At 40.2% G+C, this 23,525-nt stretch overlaps 1 protein-coding gene across 4 annotated transcripts in view; it reads left to right on the top strand.

Annotated features, from left to right (window-relative positions):
• The first annotated feature begins 2,053 nt into the window (after positions 1–2,053).
• The window catches only part of LOC126635772 (BEN domain-containing protein 5), an 892,379-nt gene continuing 870,907 nt past the window's right edge, over positions 2,054–23,525 (top strand). For all 4 annotated transcript variants that reach the window (XM_050307295.1, XM_050307294.1, XM_050307296.1 and 1 more), the window contains exons 1-2: positions 2,054–2,094; positions 16,805–16,927. In XM_050307295.1, coding sequence (XP_050163252.1) covers positions 2,064–2,094; positions 16,805–16,927 — 154 coding nt within the window. In that variant the 5' untranslated portion in view covers positions 2,054–2,063. The remainder of the gene's footprint in view (positions 2,095–16,804; positions 16,928–23,525) is intronic.

The raw sequence follows: 23,525 nt of genomic DNA, 5'->3' as shown, positions 1-23,525 counted from the left end.
TGTGGCTAAAGTAACATTAAATTAACTTATATAACACTAAAGTAAGATACTGAGAGTGAAGAGCAGTAGTTAAAGGAAAGAGGCCTAAATGCCACTGAAAAAGAAAGGAAAGAGTAAAGGAAGGGAAACCACAAAAATAGATGCTGCAAAAATAACCAGAGAATTATGAACTGAATGAAGAATGAACAGGGCTGCAAAACGAGCAGGCTTTCTCTTTTCCAGGGAGAAAGGAAGCAACTGACCCTACAGAAAAATCTAAGCATGTAGAACCTGCAGGTATTATCCATGTGAGTCTTGTTAAGAGGAGTTGAACTGGAGCAGAAAAGGCACATTCTAGATGGGAAGACAAAAAAGGTAAAGTGATGTTTAAAGAACAGAACTTAGATGGAGAAAGATACAATTTTACCTACCTTGATTTATAAGTTTGGAGTGTTTGACTGACTAGTCATTGGTCACTAGGAAGTGGTTACATTAATTAACTGGATCAAAGGAGGAAAACACCTGTGTACATAACCATGAACACTGTCCTGCCCATTTCCATTGCTTAGCACTGCACATGTACCCTCTGGTTCACAGTTCTAGCAGCCACCCAGTTTGGTGTGCATTCACCCCTGTGTCTGCCCATGTATGCACACACACACACCCCGACACAGACACAGGCACACAGACACAGACACACACGGTTCTAGGCTTGATGCTTGTGCTTGTAACGCTGTGCTCGTCCCACGGCCAGCCTCGCTTCTGAGAGCTCAGCATTGTCAGTTTTGGGGATGTACAATGGAGCTTCCGCCTGAGCCGTGCATTAGTGAGACACGCATGAGCACACCCAGCCTGCCGGGTCCCTTGGGACTCACACACATAATTAGCCCCTCTGCACCAAAGCCTTCATCGCCGTGTTTGCCACATGGTGAGTGTCACCCAGCGGGCCCCGAACACGCGCACACAGAAGCCCTCCCGTCCCCGTCACTGCATTTGCCATATGGTCAGGCTCACCTGCTGGGTCTGGGGCAAGGAGACAGACGGGCAACACTCGCACACATAATGAAACTCCCCACTGGGCTGCCTTAAGAAATTAAAAATAAAATAAAATAGAAGTTGACATAACTGCCACATGACCAGACTCACCTGCTGAGTTTTGGGGCAGGGTGGGGCAGTCACACACACATGAATTTGCCATCTCTGCCTGTGCTGTGCCTCAGTACACGAGGCTGGAATCAGAGCAGGAGGATGTGCTCCCTACCCCTGGGGTAACAGAGACCTCTCTGCCCTCTGTGCCCCTCATCTATGTGGAAGGGCATGTGCTCTTCTGTAACATTAGGACATTGGACACTAGGAAGAATTTCTTCACAGAAAGGGTGATTAGACAATCGAATGGACTGCCCACGGAGGAGGCAGAGTGACCATCCCAGGAGGTGTTTAAGGCAAGACCGGACGTGACACTGAGTGCCATGGTTTAGTTGACAGGGTGGCTGGACTTAAGTGATTCTGTGATTCTGTGGTTACGAGCCTCTCTCTCCTCCTCGGTGCCCTGCGAGCACCTCAGGGCCACCCGGACTCCCCGCGGGCGGGGCCACCCCGCAGGGGGCTCCGGTACCCGGCACTGCCTCGTCCCCCGGGGCGCTGTGACGGTAATTGCCGAGGCGGCAGCAGCCCCCGGGGAGCGAATAACAAACCTTCCCCTCCCTGCCCGAGCAGCGCCGGTAAACAGCGGTCGCGGGAGGCGGGGAGGGGCGGGCACGGCCGTGCGGGCGGGGACCCGGCGCTGCGTGAGGGGCGGGGGCCGGCGGTGCTCCCCTCACGCCCCGCCCGCCAGCACCGCGGCGGCCGCCGAGCTGGGCGAGGGCGGGAGCGGAATCTGCTACCCTGGCACGCTGTCCCCGGGAAGGCTGTCCCGGGGAAGTCTGTCCCGGGGGCGGCTCTCCCCGGGCAGGCTCTGTCCCTGGGGCGGCCGTCAGCCAGCGCCGCCATGGCGGGGGGGGCGCGGGGCTCCCCCGGTGGCGGTGACGCGCGTTGCCATGGCGACGGCCGGGCGGCGTGGGGGGGGTGGCGGGATGACAACAAATATGGCGGAGAGGAGCAGGACGGCAGAGACGGGTCAGTGCCAGCCGCAGTCGCCTGGGCGGGGGGAGAGGGGGAGCCCCCCTCTCCAGGGGCTTCTGGCAGTAGAGGGGGCCTGGCTCGCAACGGAGTGCGGAGACGGAGCCCTTCTCTCAGGGGAGAGGGAGGGGAGAGCCTCTGGCCGAGGGCACTGAGGTGGCGAAGGGGCCGCCGCAGAGGCTCCTGCCTGGGGAGCTGTGGCGAAGGGCAAGGCCCCTTCCCATGGGGGGTGAGGAGCGTCTTGCCGGGGAAGAGGTGGTCATGGGGAAAGCTCTTTCAAGCAGGGAGAGAGGGAAGAGCCCCCGGCGCTCCAGCCCGGGGGACTGACCCGCTGTGGGCTGGAAGGTGCGAGGGCCAGAGCCCGGCTCACCCGGCCGGCGCTGCGGGGCCGAGCCCCGGCTGGGCGGAGAATGATGGTGGGGCAGCCCGTACCCTGCTCCATCCTCCCGCCCTGTCCTCCATCCTCCCGCGCAGGGGCGAAGGTGGCGGTGGCGACGAGCAGAGCAAACCGATGGTGCAGAGGAGCTCCCCTCACACAAGAAACGTCCGCCTGCTTTAATTAGGATGAAAAAAAAAAAAAAATTCGTCAAGACACAGGTCCGGAACTGAAACTGCAGCACAAGGCTGATAGCTTGGGGGTTGACCTCCAGGTGCTGCTTGACCTGTCCAAGAGGTGTAAAGTACCCGGAGGCTGCAGAGGGGCAGCGACCAGCACCCCTACAGCTCCCATCCCTTACTCGATACTGAGGAATTCTTTAAGGAAAGTGGCAAGCGTTGTTCTTCCTATTCGGAATGTATTAACAATGGCTTTAACTGTGTATGTTAAGATAAGTTAGTCTGTGAAACTGAAGCTTTGTGTTTCCTAATAAATGATAAGGACCTTCTAGGTACGGGGGGTCTTTCCTGTTCTAACAAAACACAGTTAAGGTCTTTTCCAACCCACGTGAAAATAAAAGCCCCCAAAATATGTTATGAAAATTAGAGGTATTAACATTTGGAGGATGAAACAAAGATAACAGTTTTGCTGAATATTTAATATCCCACAGCACCACACATAAATTATCTGGGTTCCTGGACCAGAAGTTCATTTTCCCAGCCTGCTGTGTTAGCTGCTGTGCTGCTGCTTTTCAGCCTCAGAAGTGGCTCCAAATGAATATGCATCATCCATAGAACTGATTTTGGATTTTTGGGCCACTTAAGGTGAAAAAAGTGATAAGTGTGTGAAATGCCGTGGTTTTTTTTTTTTTTTTTTTTTTTTTTTTTTTTTTTTTTTCCTGGGAAACAGTACTACAGAGTCTACATCTAAAGGGTTTGGCCATACGGTTCCTGAACTCCCTGTGTTCAGCCATGCTGTTTATGAACCCCTGAAACAACACTGTGAAGTTTATTGTACATTAAACTTGTCCATGAGGCAGGTGATCATTTGCATCCTCTGTGTTGTGCAACACTACTAAACACAGCTGATCAACTCTGCCTGAGCTGTGAATTAGGGAACAAATTTCCAAGTGGCCATCTGCCTGTGTCAGCTTTGCTGCCTGTTACTGTTGCCTGTGCCCTTGTCATAACTTTAGCATATAGGGTAACTTTCATACTGTTTCCAGATTAACTTATTCTCACATTGTGTTCTCTGATGTATTATTTTAATCTGCAGCCTTACAATATTTTTATTTTTAACGTTGCCCAGAACTTTTTCTGTTTCTTACTGTTACAGCTGACTAATGAGTGATTTTCTCATAAGTGTTGTGTTTTAGCTTATGCTGAAATCATGTTGAGTTGCATGTCCTGATACATGGTCTGCTTAAGTTCTGCAATGTTTGTCTGGCCGTTTTGCCAGTTTAATCTGAAGGTCCTTCTGTTTTGGAAAAACCAGACATGGAATTAAAAATGTGAAGAACCACAAAGACATGAACAAGACCCAAAACACAGAAAGGGAAGCAAGCTTGCGATCTTGGCCCATTTTTGAGGAAGGACATGGAAAGTAGGCTGTGAAGAAAAAAAAAAAAGGTGGGGTGCTTTGTTTTTTTTCCTGCCTGTCAGCTGACATTAAGGTGACAGGCAGATTCTTTCCTTGGGAAATCCCCCAAAGAACCTTTTTTGTCCCCTTAGTGCCAGGTGACACTGACACTGTTGCTGAGCACGTAACAAAACTGGGGAATGTTCTTGTACCTGGTGCCTCCTGACTACTTAAGTGTGTCTTCATCATGTGCCAGATCCAGACCAGTCTTTAGGAGATACAGGAGTCTAGCTCTGGAAACATCATTTTGCACAAGTGCAAGAAGAATGAATGCATTTCAGAAGGACTGAACATTGTTCAAACCATATAAATCAATTTAGCCATCAGCTTTTATAATACTGTCAGGCTCAACATTATTTTCTGTATCATGGTTAAAGCCAATTTGTGTATTTCAACTAAAATTGGGACTGAAAAGGGAAGGTAGGTTGTCTCACACCTGTCTACTACAGAGTTCATATCTGCTGCTGTCCTTGTTGGACTAGGCAGACATCTGGTCTAATGCATTAAAATAGATTCTGTGTTCTGATGTTTGGTCAGAGTGCTGCAAATCAGCTCACTTTTCCCTGGATTAATCCATCATTTTCCCATTGCAGTTGGCTCTGTAGTCCTACCTGCTTTCTTGAAGCAGCTCAAATCAGCTTTTTGCAGTAAACCCCGAATTTGTATGCTTTTCTGTTTAAGTTTCTAGGCTCTTCATGTCTTGAGCTCGGACTCCAACTTAAAAGCAGCTTAAGTCTTCACAAATAAAGTTGCAGGAGAATGAGAGTCATTAAGTCCAGTTAGTTACTTCTAACTGGTTTTATTTCCAGTTATTCTGCTTAGCTAACTTGGTGTCTTAAACCACGACACCTTTGGAAGATGCAAGGACACAGCAAGAAAGGCAGTTTGGTTAAGTTTCTTCAAAAGCAGATCAGTGTTATTTTTCCAATTCTGTAGTGAACAGGACATTATTGGCTTCTTTAAGGAAGCTTTAGGATTAGGTCAAAGTGAGTACAGAATGCCTGTATTTGCTAAATTTTTTGACCCATGAACCAGATGAAAGTATTTTAAAATTTAGAATTTCACTAATTATCTCATTCTCCCCAGGTTTCTGTTCTAGGCATCTGAACTACCTTCAGAGGACTTGCTTCTAGAGGCCTGAATGATCAAAGGGTGCAGGTTATCTCCAAGTTCTGTAATAGTTTTCTGTCTGAGGCAACTGCACATTAGGCTGGATTGACAGCTCTAATATGTGTTATTCCACAGTTGGTAGTCATTTTGTGGATATTAGTATTTCTGATATTTCATTGAGTCGTCATCACTGAAATCATAGTGAAAGCAAGAAAAGGCATTTACTCACAGTACTGGACAGGACATAAATATATGTCTTTAGACCAAAGATCCTTGTTATCAGAATAAACAGGTTTCCAGCTGAATGCGTAGTTTTTTATGTTTATTTACATGTCATGATGGGTACCTTGCAGAGTGATGTGAAGTCACATTTTATATTAGGAATGGTTAGAATTTTCAAAGTGTTCCCAGCTGGGCTGTGACCTGGCTAAGGGAGGAAAGCTGCAAACCACTGTTGAATGCTGAAGCCTCACTCCAAATTTGGGTAGTAATTAGTGTATCTAATCCATTTAGTGTTGAGGTCATTATTTCAGAGATCTGCAACAGTGGAGAGGCTGATAGAACAGCTGTGTAAGTTCTGCAGTGTTTTCTTATGGATTTTAAAATGATAGTGCTGACCTGGACCATTTTAAAGATAGTTTTGATTATTCTTTTGAAAAAGAATTGTTATTATTTTAAAAATATTTAATCACATATGGCATGAAAACATTCTACTATCAAGAACATACTGCTTTCTTTTAGGGTGGCCTTAATTGTTAAATAAAAAGCTGAACTAAATAAGAACCTCATTTATTTGTCTCTATAGGCTTTTTTGATAACTGGAACTTCTGATTCACTGGATTTATCATAAGGAAGTTAAAAACAGGAGAAACCACCTAATTACTTGAACAATATTATTTAATCTCAGTCTTTAAAATAACACTGTAGATCAGTGTTACTTCTGATCCTTCAGGCCAACCTCATTTCTTCAGTTGAGTTGTCCTGTAGAGCTTATTCTTTGAATTCCAGTGTTTGGGAGAAGACGTTGCAGTCCTCATGCTGAAAGGGATCTGCCCACTGTCTCCTCCTATCAACATGAGGGGGTTTCCAACGTCAGTGGAAAACTCTGTGGGGACTGGGCCCAGCCTTGCAGATGTTCCTACAGCAGACAGAGCAGTTCGCTGTTGTTTGTAAAGTGCTGCAGGATGGATTTGTAAACAAATCTAAAATGTGTTTTGCTCAACAAAGACATTTGCCAGAACTTACTGGTCGCATTAGTGCATTTCAGCCTGAGCAGTTGGAAGTCCAGGGGATGGTAGAGAAAGGTTTGTTAGTAAATTTGAGGCAGTTTGTAAGACCATGAACTACTTCAGTTTTTAGTGCTTAAGTTGAAATATTTGTTCAAGATCTATCTAGAAATTAACTCTCCTTGCTGCAGAAAAATAATAATCATTAAACTCTGTTGCCAGTAGGCTGATATTCAACTAATTTCCAACTTTTTTTTCAGTTATCTGGTAGAAACAATCCCCACTAGAAAAATCTGTTGAAGAAGAGCTGCTAATATATTTTTGGTACTTAGAGCTTTGATCATATTTCTATTATATAATTTACCATATAAGGAGACCTGAGAAATACTAATGAAGGCTTAATACAGCCAGAAGACATAATTTCTGAAAAAGAAAGAAACAGGGATGTGTTGGGTGTTCCAGCTGCCATTTCTGAATGGTTTACCATTTCCCAGCCATATTTCAAACAGTTTTTTCTTTGACGAATAATCAAAGCTTTGAAAAGTTACTTACCTCAAGCCTCCCAACATTTTTTTCTTTCAGTGAAGTTCAAAGCACCCTATTAATTATTAGCACTTGTGAGAGGAGGTTTTTGAATTTGTAAAAAGTAAAGTGAGACATATTGAGAATTTTAATAGGTTTTATACTGAAATTTGTAAAACAAGTTTCTGGAGGTTTCTTTAGTGTGCCTGTCACTGTTTTGAGTAGGCAAAAGTTTCATGCAAAAAACCCAGATAAACCTCATAATGCATTTATATGGCCTATATAGCATTTTTTGCTTTTGGAACTTGAACTTTATAGATTTGATGCTCAATAAAATAGGTTTTAAAGTCAGCTTCTTGTGTTGCAATGGAACCAGCTTGATCTCCACATGGGGCCACTAACAGGACTGGGACACTTGGATGTGCAGCACCAGCCTGCTTTCCAGGTGGGACACCTCATACAGTAGCTGTCAGCTTCCACAGAACAAATGGACAACTTATCTCCACTGGGAAATTTTCCTTCCTCCTGTCCCTCTTGCCTCCAGCAGCACCTGTCTGGGGACAGAAGTCACAGAGGGAAATGACTATAGTCATTGTTACCTTTTTTTTTTTTTTTTTTTTAATAAAGACCTGGGGTACCCTTGTAGCAGAAAGCAGCAACCCCCAGCTGTACAAGGTGCTGGAGGCTGGGGAGTTTGGTACAAATATTTACTGATGTCACAGATCCAGCCGTGTTGCTTTTACTCCCAGAGGCACTGCTGGATGCAGAGCAGCTCCAGCAGACCCAGCTGGGTGTGCACATGGTGCTACATCACTCTTGTTTCTGGAGGATTGATTGTGCTGCCCTTTTCCAGAACAATGTGATTCTACAGAAACCAGCTTAGATTTCTCAAGTGATCCCCCAAAGTACTTGGCATGCAGAGCCTGGATGCAGAATTGCCATGTTTAGATTGCATTGTACCTGAGATAATAAGTTCTTCTAGGCTCAAGCTGTGTCTGCAATTAATCTATAAGAGTGGTAAACCAATTTAAAATTAATTGAGAGTTGGTTATGGGCACACATCAGTGTGTCCCATATCCCAGCTTCCTTGTGACATTGTCCCCACAACTCATTTTCTTAACTTTGCAACAGAGGCCAAGGCTGTGACTTAAAAAGTGCTGTATTTGTTAACCTTACATTTTTACATATGTTTTTGAAGTAATTTTACTATTTGCATGTTGAAATGGTTTGGAAAACTGCTCTACCAAAATAATAGTAATAGTGACTTCAATTTCATTTTGTCACAGGCTCTCAAATTCAGGATGTGAACTCTAGTATTAAATATAAGGTTCTCCTCCTGCAAATGTTTGGCATTGAATTTGATGTATATATGTGTATAGCAAAGGGTTTTTGTGATTGGTTCTATTTTAGGATAAGTATATATTAAGGGTACAAAATAAAATAAGTATGTATCCCTGTTCTCTCAGGATGGTAAACTGTCTCATTTCATAATGTCATTGTGGCAAAAATCAAGCAAAAAAAAAAGGGATGGGAGGAGAAAAAAGTTGTCTTAAATTATTATTATTATTAGATGAATAACCTCTCTATTTCATTTACTTACTAATTCATAGAGCTGTTTACTTAGCAGTGGATCTCACACTCACGAGTGAAGACTGGCAAGATTTTCCTTTTACATTTTGTTTCATAAGCACCTTGAAAGATATGTTGAATTTCAATCTCCACAAAAGCAAGTGGAACATCAGTTCTCGTGAATCACCAGAGCAGAGCAGCAGGAATCCATTCACTGCAGGGCTGCTGATATGTTCTCACCTGCAATAAGCACCAAAAGGTACTGAGTGATTTCAGTAAACTTCAGTGCTGGGTAACCTGTCAAGTGACTGTCATATTTTCATGCATTTCCAATGCAGATGAGGTAGTAACATGCATTTGATTAATGAAAAGTTCCTCAAATAACCCATACAAATCCAAAGGCAGTGGCATTATTTCATGGGAGCTGTCCATGTGAAATCGGATTGGGAGATAAACTTGCCTCTGTACTACTTACCTATACCCTGAGTCTGTGGCACTCCAGAATAACAGATGTTTTGTAACTGGGCCCAACACCAGTTTATCTCCTGGTTATTTTATTTCTGAGCAGTACAAATGCTCAGTAATTTGGTCTCAGAGCTTTCTCTGTGTAAGCCTTCTTGAAGGTGCAGTTTTGGCTTGTGTTCTGAATATTTGAAATACTTTGTATGCATTTCATATTCCCATAAATATTGTATCAACTTAGTATTTGCTTAGTTAAAAAACTGCTGAATATGCTGTATTAGTTAGTAGTGTTCTCTGTACTTTAATTCCTGTTGTTACGTTGCTGATGCAAGACAGTTAATAGATCAAGTTTGGCTTTGCTGGCATTTTTTGTGTTAGAAAACAGGAATTCTGAAACAATATTTAATTTTTGTTTCTCTACAGGACCTATACTTGGTGAATAAAATAAAACACTGCAATGATCTAATTATTTGATATGAAATACTAGATTATGTTAAAGCTTTCTTAAATAAAGGGTAAATTCAGCAATGTGAGTGGGCAGTGCTTGGGTAAAAGAAATTCTCAGTGGTTTGAAATACTACTTTCTAGAATGGACTGTTTTGGAAAGTAGAGACAAAGATGCTATAAAAGGAGTTTTTTCAATGAGTAATTATAATTATGGCAATAATTAATAGTGTAATTGATTTCAGCAACCTCAGGGAACAAATTATTCCTGAAGTAGTACTAGAATCCCCAAATTACTTTAAATACATAGTAGTCAAGAGTTTAACTCAGAAGTGAAGAACCTGTGTCCCAAACTACTGTTGGCCTAAACTGACTGGCAGAAGACATCCCTTCCTCTAAACAACAGGAAAATAGGAAGCAAGAGCCAAGGAAAAACACAAGTTTAACCCCAAGAAGGATGCCTGAATTCTGGTATGTAACACACAGGGTGGACATTGCCCATAAACTGAGGTTTTCAGTTCCCACACTCCTAACAGGAGCCCGAGCAGTTGCAGCAGCATGGAACTGCCTCTCTTCCAATCACTTGTGAAACACGAGGTCTTGAGGAGGAGATGGTGCTCTGCAAAGCTGCTGATGTGTTTCCCCACAGGATTTTGTGCTCTCTGGATCCCTCATGGAAGGCCTACTTTCCCATGGATAAAAATTCGTTACCACCGTGAGGCTGAGTCAGGAATTGAAGTCTCCTGAACACTTGACTTAGTGATAATCAAATATTGGTTTTTTCTTTGGTCAGGTGCGTCCACAAGAAATTTACAGTAGGCACACTTTAGATGTCAAAAAATCAAAATACATGAGGACATCTTTTTTCCAGTTTTGTGGGTAATATGAGCTTTTGCCCTTACTGGATATTTCCTCCCCTGCCTGCTTCGAGTCGCTCTTTTTTGCAGGTCACGTGCACTCCTTGTCTTTGGGGAAATCAGTTGTGGGCAGGTGCCACGGAGGAGAGTTTGCCCCACTGAAGTTCTGTAGTACCACATGACACATCTGCTTTAACTCTCCAGTTCTTGTTCCCTTGCATGGTAGGAACAACCCCAGAAAACACCCCCAAAAAATCACCCTTCAACAGATGTTTCAGCATCACCTCTCACTCACATTCAGACCTAATTCTCTGAGCCCTTTCTTATTTCCCAGAAAGGGTGGACTTGCTGATAAAGTTACTTTTTTGCAGATGCAATTCTGAGGACTAATTGAGCTCAGTACTTTTTTTTCTCTTCTAGCTGGGGATACTTGTTACATACCATATTTTTGTTTATAGTTTATGTGTTTTATGCTTTTGTTTGATCTGTTTTGTATTTAAAGTAGTGCTACTATAGCAACTGTTGCATCATGTGATATCTTTGATATTACCAAGATACCAAATACTTGTTAAAGAATAAATCAGTATATCAGATGAAATTCACTGATTCTTACAGTGTTTTAAAATAAATATCAGTTAATGCATTTGGTACTACTGTTTTTTCAGTGTTTTTTTTTAATTTCTGGTAAGTGTTTTAGTGAATAGGTTAGAGATTATAAGTACAGTGTGAAAGACTAATGAATTTTCTTGCTTACTGAGTTCAAAGCATTAAATACTTTTTTATTTTCATTAGGAAAATTGTTCATACCTTCTTGGACATTTTGGTTTTCACTAAAGTGATACAAAAAAATCCCACTACCATTTGCCTCTGACAAGAAGGCAGCCAACCAGTAGGTCAAGTAAGTGGATGGTTTAATTTTGGGCTAAGCACCTTATGAACCCTTTTGTCCCTGCGTACCTTGGAGCTGTCACTCAGTACGAGCATCTGGGCAAAGTGCTCTTTGTGGTACTACAGGACTTTGACATGTTTGCAGATGAGAACAAGACTTTTTCCCCTCTCAGCTTTGACAGAGACAACTCTGCCCCACCTTCTGCCAGAGTAAAGCAGTTTGGGTACATATACCTGATGAAATGTGAGATATTTAGATCTACTTATGCCTTCCAACCTGAAATAAAAAGGTAATGGTGCATTAGCTAAGGAGTCATGTTAGGAAGGCTGGGAGGATACATTGTCTGGTAGCCTCTGTAGAAAGAGAAACTTGTGCAATAAAAGTAAAAACCTGAACAATAAATTACAATGTTTCCTTCCTGTTATGCAAACAACCAAAAGCTTTTTCAAGTCCACTGCAGTGAACTTGCAGTTTAATTCTCCTAAGTACTTTCAGAACCTTTGGAAAGCTCAGAATTTACCTCATAATCTCTCCTAAACTACAGATCATATTTATTTTGCTTGTTTTCTTGAATATGAATATCATTGCACAGTTTGGAGACAGACCTGACAAGCGGTTTTCTGGTCAAGCCATAGCAGGAAAGTAATTAAGAGACAATGACTTTAAAAGATGCTTTATCTCCAGTTTGGTTTCTAGATAACTACATGGAGTTACTATTTTTAGAACTAGACTAAGCTGTAGGAGAATGCCTTGTGATAATCGACATTTTCCTTGTTCTGCTGGACCTTTGAAATAGGTAATGGTGACAGAATGGGCACAGTACCCAAATGTGAGGCAGCAGGTGTGGTTGGTACCACGCCGGGTATTGTCTCAAAGCCTGGCATTTGTAGTCTTAACATAATTTTCTCCCTTTCTTTTCAGATGACAGTGCCTGTGAATTAAGTATATTTGAGATTGACAGCACTCTGCAGTATGTTCAGATTCGCAGGGTCATGCCCAAGCCTTGCTTCAGGAAACATGGCTGTGAAGATCAAAATGACAGTTGTGTTTTCTTCTTTTTCTTAGCATTTTTTCAAATCAGTGGAGCTGGAATTGCAGGGTCCTGGCTGCTGCTGCCTGTAGGATTTTTAGAATGGCCCAGAGAGCATTCAGATCTCGTAGCATAAATAACGAGTCTTCCTGAATATCAGTGTTACTGAAGCCTAGGGACAAAGTTATAAAACTTTTTATATAAAAAAATAAAAATTCAAAGATTAGGAGAACATAATGAGCTATTAAGACTGTATATTATACACATGCTACCATTTAAAAGAATTTTGATAAAATGACACTATTTCCAGTTTTCAGGTTTGTGGAGCAGACACTGTTTCTGGCATAACCTCATAAGGGCTACTTAGCCAAAGTGTGAGCTGAGCAGTGTTCATCTGGGACTTGTTATTTTTAGGAGCTAACAGGAATTGCTCTTGGTCATCTGAATGAATTTTTGTTTGTTGCAAACTCTATTGAAGGTTCAGATTCACTTCTTTGTATGGGTTCACATTAAAAATACGGCTCAAGGCTGATGAAGCTCTTTGTTAGGATACCTGGAAACTTTTCATGGTCCCTGGATGATGGGAATCTGGGTATTAGATCTTTACACTGTAGATGTTTTCAATAGCAAAATGTATCTTAATTTTGTTCTAAAATAAGGATCTCATGGCAGAATGTGAAGTGCCTCGATGACATTTGTAATATTTAAAGAAAGACTTCTACAAAGCTCACTTGCAGTTACCATACCTTTTCATGTTACCTCAGCTTTCTAATTGTCTCTGTTCATTAGACAGTAAGTCTAATTAGAAGAATGATGCAGGTTTTCCAGGCAAATTCACCCTATTTTTCTATGTCTGTTTTAATGTAGCTGTACTCTCCTACCTAATGTAGCATGAGGGTAGCTGCTGGCTGCTAACTCTGTGGATTCCCAGCTTTGGCACATCTGGAAGCTGAGCTCGTTGTTTACCCAATGCAAACAGTAACTATTACTTACTAAATATGTGCCTTCCTCTGGAAACTACAGTTCTTAAAGAAAAGGTACCTAAATTTGCATGATGTTTGTTGCAGCAAGTACTGATTTCACCTTTGCCTAAATTAAAAAAAAAAAATGAAATGAAGAAAAGGCTGTACCCTTTGAATTGAAGAATGGCAAGAAGCTCTGTAAGCTTCCAAACTCTTCCTCCTATGAATCCCAGTCTCCTGAAACTGATTCTATTCATTTTCACTAGTTTGATGTGAAATACATCCACAATGACAACAGTGATGAATGCAGATACCTGAAGACTCTGTCCCGCTTATATTTTAAAACCTTATATACTAACAGAGATTTCAGGCACCTACAGATTTTATATCTGATAGAGAATTACCATCAAAGTTTAATACTGCAGTAAAAGTAAATCTTGGGGATTTGCTGGAGCCTCCTGGAGTTTAAACCATGAAGAATGATAATAAAATAGCTATGTTTCTTACAACCTGTAAGAAAAATAATTGACAAAATAAGAACTTCAGTCTGAGACGATTTCTCTGCTAAGTTTTGCCTTTGCTCATCTTATCTAACCTTTTCTTTTAAAGGAGAATCTGCTCACCTTAAGTGGAATGTGCAGGATGTACTTCAGTTAATTCTCTTCTTTCAGTTTGTCTCGCATTGAGGAGCTATTTCCCTTCCCCACAAGGTTCTGTCTTACATCTCTGCCTTCAGTCAGGAAAAATCTGCTTAGGGCTCCCCACTTGTGAGGACAGTACCTCTGTATTGGCCAGAGGGCTGAAGGCCAGAGTGGCATTCCCTCCATCCCAGGATGGTGATGCATTCCCAGCAACACTCGCCACATCTGCCGAGCAGACAAGCGTGAAGCCATGTTTTATAATCGAGCAATGCAGCAGTGCAGGCTCTTTTTCAGGCAGGGGCCTGGCCTTTTCTTTGTCACCCAAGGAGAACGTGCCAGAAGGGACAGAGTGCTGTTGTGCTGTATAATAATGTGAGGTTCAAAGGCTGCAGCTTTGCACGTTTGGAGATTGAGGATAATATAACTCAAAATATAACAACGGGACATTCTCAGTATTTAAAGTGCTGTGTAATAAAGAACATGCAAGGAGAGATTAATATTGTTAAAGGACTATGAATTACAGGCTCTTTGATGATTTTATTCTCATTGCTGAAGGCTACATTAGGTCAGGAGGAGCAGATGGAAACTTTTTGCTGGGACACAGTTACTTGACAGCTTCCTTCTGCATCATGTGAAGGCTCCATTGGCAGATTTTCTAATTTGCCAGGGAGTTGTAGCTCTCTCTTCTGCCTTCTGCCTGCTTTTCCTACACTGTCTTACGGTGGCAGTGTTATGAATGTAATCTTTTCCAGTTTCTGCAGTGGTGTTTCCCAGATATCTTTCCCAATTTATAAGAAGCCTATTACTTTTAGCTGAGATGTAAAAGGGAACATTTACCAGGAGGAGTTCAGTCTTCTAACTGCTCTACTCAGATACTCCCCGCCTCCCATTCTGTCACTTTGGTCTCTGGCAGCTCAGGCACTCTTGGTGGAGATCTTCAGGTCTTCCATTAATTTTTCCTTGTTGATTCTCTGTGCTGGATTGCAAACAATTAACTTGACTGATCTTAACTGCACCAGGTACATGGGGGCTCTTAACCCGAGTGGCACTCAAGTGAAACTGAGGAAATGTTTTTCCTCTGGCTGCTCCTCTGAGCTGCAGGGCTCATGACACAGGGGGATGGATTTTATCAAGTGACAGGATCATGGCCATGCAGATACACGGATACCCCACCCAGGTCTAAGTTTGCCTCTGGTGTTACCAGGTTTTAAGCAAGTTGTATCAGGATTCTGATACATCCAGCTAGAAGTACCATAAGTAGCAATTATACATTTAAAGAAACCAATTTAAATGCCGCAGATTGCTGTCTGTGGGTAATTATTCAGTCTAAAACAAATAACCTAGAGGTTGCAAATAATAATTTTGCAGAAAAAATAATAGCATGCATTATTTAATGTCTGCATTTTTGTATGATGATAAAATAAGAAATGGTCTAAATTCTTTTTGTTCTGTTGTAGTTCTTCCCATCAGAGTGAGTTTCAAATCTCTTCCCTGGGAAGACTGGGGATTTATATGCTGAATGTTGACCTGGATAGATGTATTTTTTAATCTGGGATTTATATACCTGTGAATATATATAATACAAAGCCTGACAGACCCTTTAACTGTGGTGTCACTAATACATTGATATAATTTGTTACTTCAGCTAAGGTGTTTTACCTCAAGAGGTGGAATACTTTTATGTATGGAAAGGTCAGTTTTAATTAATAAGCTGTTTTCATCATTCAGGGCCAGTATGAATTGCTTGTAACATTTGTGTGAAATAGTTTTCAATATAAAAATAAAACAAATTGAGCTTTATGTCACATTTATCATCCCCCATAACCCATTTAAATGTCAAAAAAAACAGTACAGACCAAAAGTCTATTTCTAGAAGCCTTAGTAGCCCTATTTATCAGAGTGAAATAAGATATTATCATCTCATTATCCCATCACATGCCTTCTGCACTTGAAGACATATGCATTTCTTTTAGTTTTCTGTAACACTGAAGAGAGTTTTTTCTGTTGTTAAATATTTGTCCAAACAGTAAATAGTGAAGAAAATGCTGAGCCAATATCAGAGGAATGAACAGGTAATTATATTAGCTTGTGTTTCTTTCACTATAAATACATAATATAATGTACAATTATTAACTTACTTTCTTGTGTATTTGTCAAATGAAAAAAACAATTAGTGTTTACCCATCTCTTTTTGGAAATAAATTTTTTTCCAGACTACCATTTGTTAGTATAATTTCACTGTAAGGACCAAACTTTCAATGTGTATGCTACTGATATATTTTGACAAAAATCATGCCATTGTATAGAAAATTTGTGTCTTTACATATTTTATCTTCAAATAAACTTCACATTTAAAAAAATAATCTTTATTGAAGTTCTTTTTGTGAGTTTTTGTGTCCTAAACAAGCAAGGGGCAGCTATTCCCATGACTCCATGGCTGAATGTCTCTTCCTTCTAATAATTCTAAAATGTCGAGTATGAGTTGGATTGAACAGGCCCAAAGGTTCCAAATTCATTTAGGATGCATGAAAATAGGCAGCAGGGTAGAGGAAAAAGATCCCATTAATGCTGATAGTGAGGAAGATGCTTCTGAGCATTGTGATAAGGTAAGAAGCTAGTGAGGAGTTCAGTTCCAGGGAATCTGGGCAGGATTTAGGTACTGGAGAGCTCCCACCAAAAGAAGTGGCTCCAGCTGAATATCAGAGTGTTGCATACAAGAGTGTTGAGCCACAGGTCCCACCTGTACAAGCAGCCAGGCTGTGTGGGTTGTTACTTAGGGGGGCTTTAACATATGATGCCATTATTGTATCCAAATCCTTAAATACACTTTGAAAAGAAAAGAATTCATTTACCAGTGCATGTGCTAAATGGTGCAAACTTTCTGTTACGTTGAAATGCTTGGGGAAACTTCTACTGGTTTTTATTTATGGAATTTTTGGTTTGTGCTCATACCTTTTTTCCTCCCACTTTTACTGCGACAGGCAGTGCCATGGGAAGTGATGACATCATAGCAGGGAACGTGAGCAAGATCATCGTTCTCCCACCTGCTTATTCTGGACAGCCTAAAAAGGGACATCTTATATTTGATGCCTGTTTTGAAAGTGGTGAGTGTTCTCAGCGTTATTTTATGTTACCTAGCTGTCAATGTATTAACACTTTTAACTCTATCACCCATCTTTATATGAAGTGTCTTAATCCTGAGGAAGAGTTCCATTAAATACTACTTAACAAAGTTAACTGATTCACTTCAGTCAGAGTATGACATGAAATCAGACTGTTCAAATGGCAAAAGGGTAGTGAAGTTTGCTGTTAACCTACAGTGAACGTTTCATCAGGTCCATCTTCAACCACATCTAGATACATAATTGGATTTTTTTCTGTTGTTATATACAGTATTTATAGACCACTAATGTAAGATGTATTTAAAATATGCTACTTTAAAATTGAATTTTAGAAGTTTACTGGGGCAGTTAACGTCATAAAGTGCCAAGACCATCCCTGCATAGTGAGAATATTTTACAAATGTGTATGTGCTGTCTTTAAATGTATTTCTTTGTGTTTCTTGTGGCCTAATTCTGTACTGCTGAGGTTAATGGAAGTTCTACCTCTGATGTCAATAGAAGGAGAATTAAAATTTAGGAAGCTACGGGAAACTGAAAGAGAATTTTTTTTTACAAGAGTTATAGTTAGCATAATAATTTCAAGGATAGTTGTAATCACGTATGTTTATATGCATGTGGGGTATGTAGGTAAATATATATATGAATATGTAGCATTGTATACATTTTTGTGTTACATACATGTGTGCATCCAGATTTTTAGCTTAAATCTATTATTAGTGGCTTTCAGACCTACAGAACACTGTTAAACACCATATGCACAGAAGGCATTTGGCAGGATAAACTACAGTTTTCAGCATGGTTTATGTGAGAGGTGCTGGTAATGCCAAAACTGCTGCAGTGTCTTGTAAAATGAGCTTTTTATGAAGAGTTACGTCCCTCAGGGTAGAAGACTGGCTGCCAGTTCCTGGATAAATATTAAATTGAGTTATTTAGATCCTGTGATTACATTATATGAAAAAAGTGCAAATGATGCAGTGAATAATAATGAGTTTCTTCTTTTTAAGATGTGTCTCTGGAGGTTGAGACAATAATATGTATTTTTAAAAATACTTTGGGTGCTATTTCATAATTGCTATGTGGTATTTTGCATTTTGTATCAGAAAATGGCTTATGAAATGAATCAGTTGGCCAAGCTGAGAAATTTACTGTGCTAAGCTGCTCTGCAGTGAAAAGGACCAGTAGCAACCATCAAATTATTTGTGAACTATTGTGAATCCTTGCATGATTTTTTAATTCCAGTTTTTGAACAATGGAATTAATTATATTTTTCAATGAAAACATTTAATCAGTTCAAAGGTAACGTTCATATTTTATATACTCTGACAATAACAGCATGGGATAGAGGCAGGTGCTTTTGAAATACTCTGTTTATTTACATTGTAGCATGATGAGGCTCTGATGTTGCTTTGCATATTCAGACACTTCCAAAATACAAACATGAATGAAATGAATACCTTCATTTACTTTCTTATGATGAGGATGTATTAGCAAGAATGAGAGTAATATTGTGTACACTTCATATGTAAATTCACTTTATCTTTTGTTATATGTCAGCCAAGTAATTGCTTAGAGTACCTTTACTGGTCAAAGCAAATTACCTGATTATTGGCTAATTTATGAAATTGTTATTAATGCAAAAATCTATCTGCTCCTGTTATCCAAACAATGGTATACAACATTTATAAGAGCTGCATTGATGCTCTTTGAGTCTCACCTTAAAATGGTAATATCCTATCGAAATTACCTTTTCCCGAGGACAGATTATACACCTGGCCCCACCTGGAGCGTTGCACCCAGCTCTGGGGTCCCCACGGCAAGAAATACACGGACCTGCCGGAGGAGTCCAGAGGAGGCCACGAAGATGCTCCGAGAGCTGGGGCTGCTCAGCCTGGAGAGGACAAGGCTCTAGGAACACCTTCTTGTGGCCTCTCAGTAGGGCAAGGGGGCCTAGAAGAAAGATAAAGATGCTTTACCAAGGCCTGTGGGGACAGGACAGGGAGCAGTGGTTTTAAACTGAGAGAGGGAAGATTGAGGTGGCCTATAAGGAAAAAATTGTTTACAGTGGGGGGAGACATTGGCACAGGTTGCCCAGGGAAGTTGTGGATGCTCCATCCGTGGAAGTGTTCAAGGCCAGGCTGGATGGGGCCTTGAGTGACCTGGGATAGTGGAAGGTGTCCCTGCCCATTGTAGGGGGATTGGAACGAGATGATCTTTAAGGTCCCTTCCAACCCAAACCATTCTATGATTCTAAAATAAAGTTGTGTTAAATGTGATTCCATAAGTGGCTTTCCTTTCTTTGGCTGTGTTCCTATTTTCTTGACAGATCTGGTTGATAGAACTGAACATTCCCTTCTAGACCTATTTTTCAATAACTGTGATTTTATATTGTAGAAATGGAAGTAAATACCCTTCAGATTAGAAAAAAACATTACTAAGCTTGTAGAAATCAGGAAAAATATTAACACATACAGAAGAAATGCTATTCAATGGCTATTATTATTGTATTAAAAAGTATTGAAAAGTATGAATTTGTTTGAGACTGAGAGCTGTGTTTTATGTAGTCTGAAAACCAGTATCCAGCCTGGTGTTTTGAAGTGTCTTGCTTTCAAAAAATCATAAAGAATACAAATGAAATGGGGACTGGGATTTCTTTTTAGTCCACTTTGTTGTTGAGAGGCAAAATACCCTATTTTTACCATTCCTGGCAGATGTTTATGTATCTTTTTCAGAGACTTTTGCTGAGTTTCATTGAGAAAGCAGCAATCCATTCTAATGCTGCAATTTGCTCAGTGTAAGAAACATTTGCTTTCTGTGTAGAAATGTTCTTACCAAAAAGGCATTAATTCTTGTCCAATCCTGTAGGCACAGAAAGCAGATTATTCCTTTCTTCTTTAACCTAATGGAAAACTGCTCTCATATCTTTCCTCGGCCTTTCCCTCCTCAGGTTAAATAACTGCTATTTTTTTCCATAGTGCTCACATTTTCCAAATTTTCTGTCATTCTTTATTTCCTCTGGCCTATCTCCAGCTGTTTTGTGCCTTTCTTGGTTGGCAGTAGTCCAAGGTGAGCATGATACTCAGCTAAGATGGTGCCAGTACCACGTAGAGTTTATTACATGACATGCCTTGCCATGTATTTACTTCTGCTGTGTGACAGTCCAACCTTTTTCACAATAGCATGGCAATGGTGACTCCTAAAAAATTTGTGATCCCTTATACTGTCCAGGTCCTTTACTCACCCTTAATGAACCTATTACTAGTGCAAAAATCATTGCTGTAACATAAATACAATTATTGAAAATGCAGAATGGTGGCTGGACACTTTATCTTATTCATAACAGACAGAGGAGTAAAGAAAAGAGAAAATTGTCAACTTGCAAGTATGTCAGGAATTTGTGTTTCCCATGGCTAGTGTTCTGACTGGAATCTTCCTTGTTATCTTTAATATTCAAGAATATATGCAGCCAAACCGAGCTTTTTACATTGATTTATCATTAGCATAAAAGAAACTGATGAAAATTCAGATTTGTTGCATACCCCAACATAATTTTTGGATAATGTCAGTTTTCACAAGATTTAGTTTCAGGGAAAAATCGAAGCCGTTATCTCCGCACAGAACAAATTTAAAGGAAATAAATGTCACATTTGAAATGTACCCATTTGGTCAGTTGTAATTCTGTTTCCTAATATTCGTTAAGGCATTAAATTATTAACGCAGTTTCAGTTTAGAGGCAAGGCAGGACTGTACAAATGTTTGCCTCTCATCCTACCTGTTCTGGCAAAATGGGAATATTCCCTCTGGGGAAAAGGATGTATTCACTTCTGCTGTACAAAGAAGTCCTTACTGATTGAGTCAGGCCCAGATTTTGATATAAAACTGTCCTTCAGGGAATCTCTCATCTCATACCACGGTGAATTGGTATTTCAGACATTTTATCTGAAGGACTTCAGAGTTTAGTTTAGGCAGCTGCCCCTACTGTCTTGTGTTACCTTTGTGTGTCTTATTTCTGGTGGCATCCATTTAGTCAGCAGCCTATTTTGTGCTGTGATTAAGAATTGTTTTTATTTGCTCAGTCATTTTTTTCCTGTACAAGATGATTTTGGAGATGATACCTCCAGTGCTGGAAGCCAGTTGTTTTCCTGGGAACTTACATACCTTCAGTAGCTTTGCTTCTGCATGAGGTAACAAACATTTAATTAATTAATTTTACATGATGCACAAAAAGCTTTTTACATGTATTTTGCAAAGCAAACGAAGAAAACATAAAAAAGAGTATCTCAGCCCTTAAAAAAACCTCCCTTTTTTTTCTCACTGTGCAAAGTCTGTTTGCTGGGTGTAGCCACAAGTTGCCTTCCTGGCTCCATCCCAGGGTGATTTCAAGGTGGGAAGTATCCCAGTGCCTCCTGCCTCTCCTGTTAGGATATCACTGGGAACACGGGAGGAAGTTGGAGTTAGGCTGGGATGTGTTGGGAGGATGATTAAAAACCCCCAAGCTCGACAGCTTCTGCTGCTTGTGGCTCCAACTGCTTGTTTTGTAATTACTTTTGAGGATTGAAGGAGCAGTGTTGGCTCACAGAGGTTCGTAAATCTCACCATTCACACTGTTAAATGCAAGGGCTTTTAATAAGGCGTTGAAAATATATATTTTGGCTTGTTAGTGAACTATAATGCTGTTTAACTGTTAAAAAATACTGTGTTTCTTGAAATTAGAAATGAAGCTGCTGTCTGCTTTTATTCTCATTTCAACCAAAAAGTGGAACTCCGCCAAGAGTCATTAAATCTTCTATCCTTTGGATGAATTCTTATTTTTTTATGAAAAAATGTTATGATTGGGTAATTTCTGTATTGTGGTTTATGTTCAAAAGGTTGTAATTAAAGTTTTGTAAAATTTTCGGTTCAATCTCAATTACTGTAAACCTCATATTATTATGTTAACTGCTGTACCACCACCTTGCAGTGAAAATTATTGACAAGCATTAGTTTGTCTTTTCCAACAGCAGGTTCATAAAATATTTTACATTAGAAACCTGATAAAAAAATTCAGTGCTGATGGATTGCAAATGATATTAATCAGCTGGAAAAAGTTAAAATTTACAATGTATTAAGAGATCTCATATGACTGAGAAGTACCCTCGTATCATTTTTTTTGGTTAAGGTTTTAAATATCTTTCTATATTTCAAAAATAGGATAATGTACTTATGAAACACTTTGCACAACACTCAAAATTGCAGTAAGTGATTGTAATTCCGCTGATCTCATTGTAACCACTTACAGGCGTGAAATAGGCCATTGAGCTTTACCATGAAAGATATCTTTTGAACAAAAGCACAGATAATATAGGATGGATTGCCCTTTGGGAGTGCCTGTGTCCCAGTTGTTAAGGCTCCACGTGTAACTTTAGACAGCTAAAATTAAGGGTGATTAATCTTAGTTGTGGTTAATAAAATACTGCAAAGTTCGAGCTGCAAAGCATTGTCTGAAACAGGCACTTTTGTTTGTAAAAGATTTAAAGATGAAATCTAAGATGATACAGAACATGGTACTGATAACATTATGCTCAAAGAAAAGCTGAAATCCACCCTAGGAAATAGTTGCATTTTGGCCATCTAATATGCATCTGTAACGTGGCTTCCAAAATTATTAAACAGTCTGATCCTCTGTGTGCTTACATTTCAGTGGAATGAAATCCCCTCCCCTTGATTTCAGTGGCACTGCTATCGTGTCCTAGAACTGGAATAAAGCAATACAGGCCAATATCATGATGGCACATCACTAGAAATAAAAGGTGCTAGAGCTGTTTAAAGCTACTTTCTTCCAGTGTAAAAATCTTTTGGTAGTAGACTAAACTGTGTTTCTGGAGCAAAAACGAGTTGTTATTCTGAATTTTCTATCATGTATAGCTGGAATCACTAAGTCAGGTAGAACTTTCAGCTTCCATTCTCTAAGAATGCTCATCTGAAAAGCAGAAAGAAAGGAATGAAAGTGGATTTGTTATTTTGGTAATGTCTGTTTTGCCCTTGCTTTTGTAGCATCAAGATGTGTCCAATTAATGAAACACTTTGGTTATTTCCTTATTTGTTGACAGTAATTTATGCTATATTTCACAGAGAGGTATTAAGTGGTTATTGCTACCAGTTTCCCATTTCTGAAACATGTTTGTTCCCAGTTCAGAGCAGAGTTACTCTATCAGGGTATCAATATCTTTGGACTGCTGCAAGTTAGAAGTCACAAACACCCCAAGAACAAAAGACTGATTTTAATTTTTTGTGTGTTTTAGTGATGACCCTAGGCATAGATTAATGGATATAGCATGCACAGAGTGGTATCAGTTAACATATATGACATTACTCAGATGTCTCAAACTCCGGAAAAAGCATGTGAATGATTTATGGAATTGATATTAATCTCTTTCCAGTAAATGCATTACTAAAGTTACATGGGAAATTGATGTTACTGCTGTAATGCCAAATTAATTTTTTTCTTGCTAGGTCAGCATTGCGAATGGAACTAAATATTAACCTTTTAAATATCTAAACAGATACAGTACAGAAGGCATTTTCACAACTGGGGGAGTGCTTG

The sequence above is a fragment of the Myiozetetes cayanensis genome, unplaced genomic scaffold (genome assembly GCF_022539395.1).
Source record: "Myiozetetes cayanensis isolate MyiCay16 unplaced genomic scaffold, myiCay2020 scf12, whole genome shotgun sequence".
NCBI lineage: Eukaryota > Metazoa > Chordata > Aves > Passeriformes > Tyrannidae > Myiozetetes > Myiozetetes cayanensis.
The sequence above is the reverse complement of the archived record's forward strand: the minus strand, read 5'-3'. Positions and strand labels throughout refer to the sequence as shown.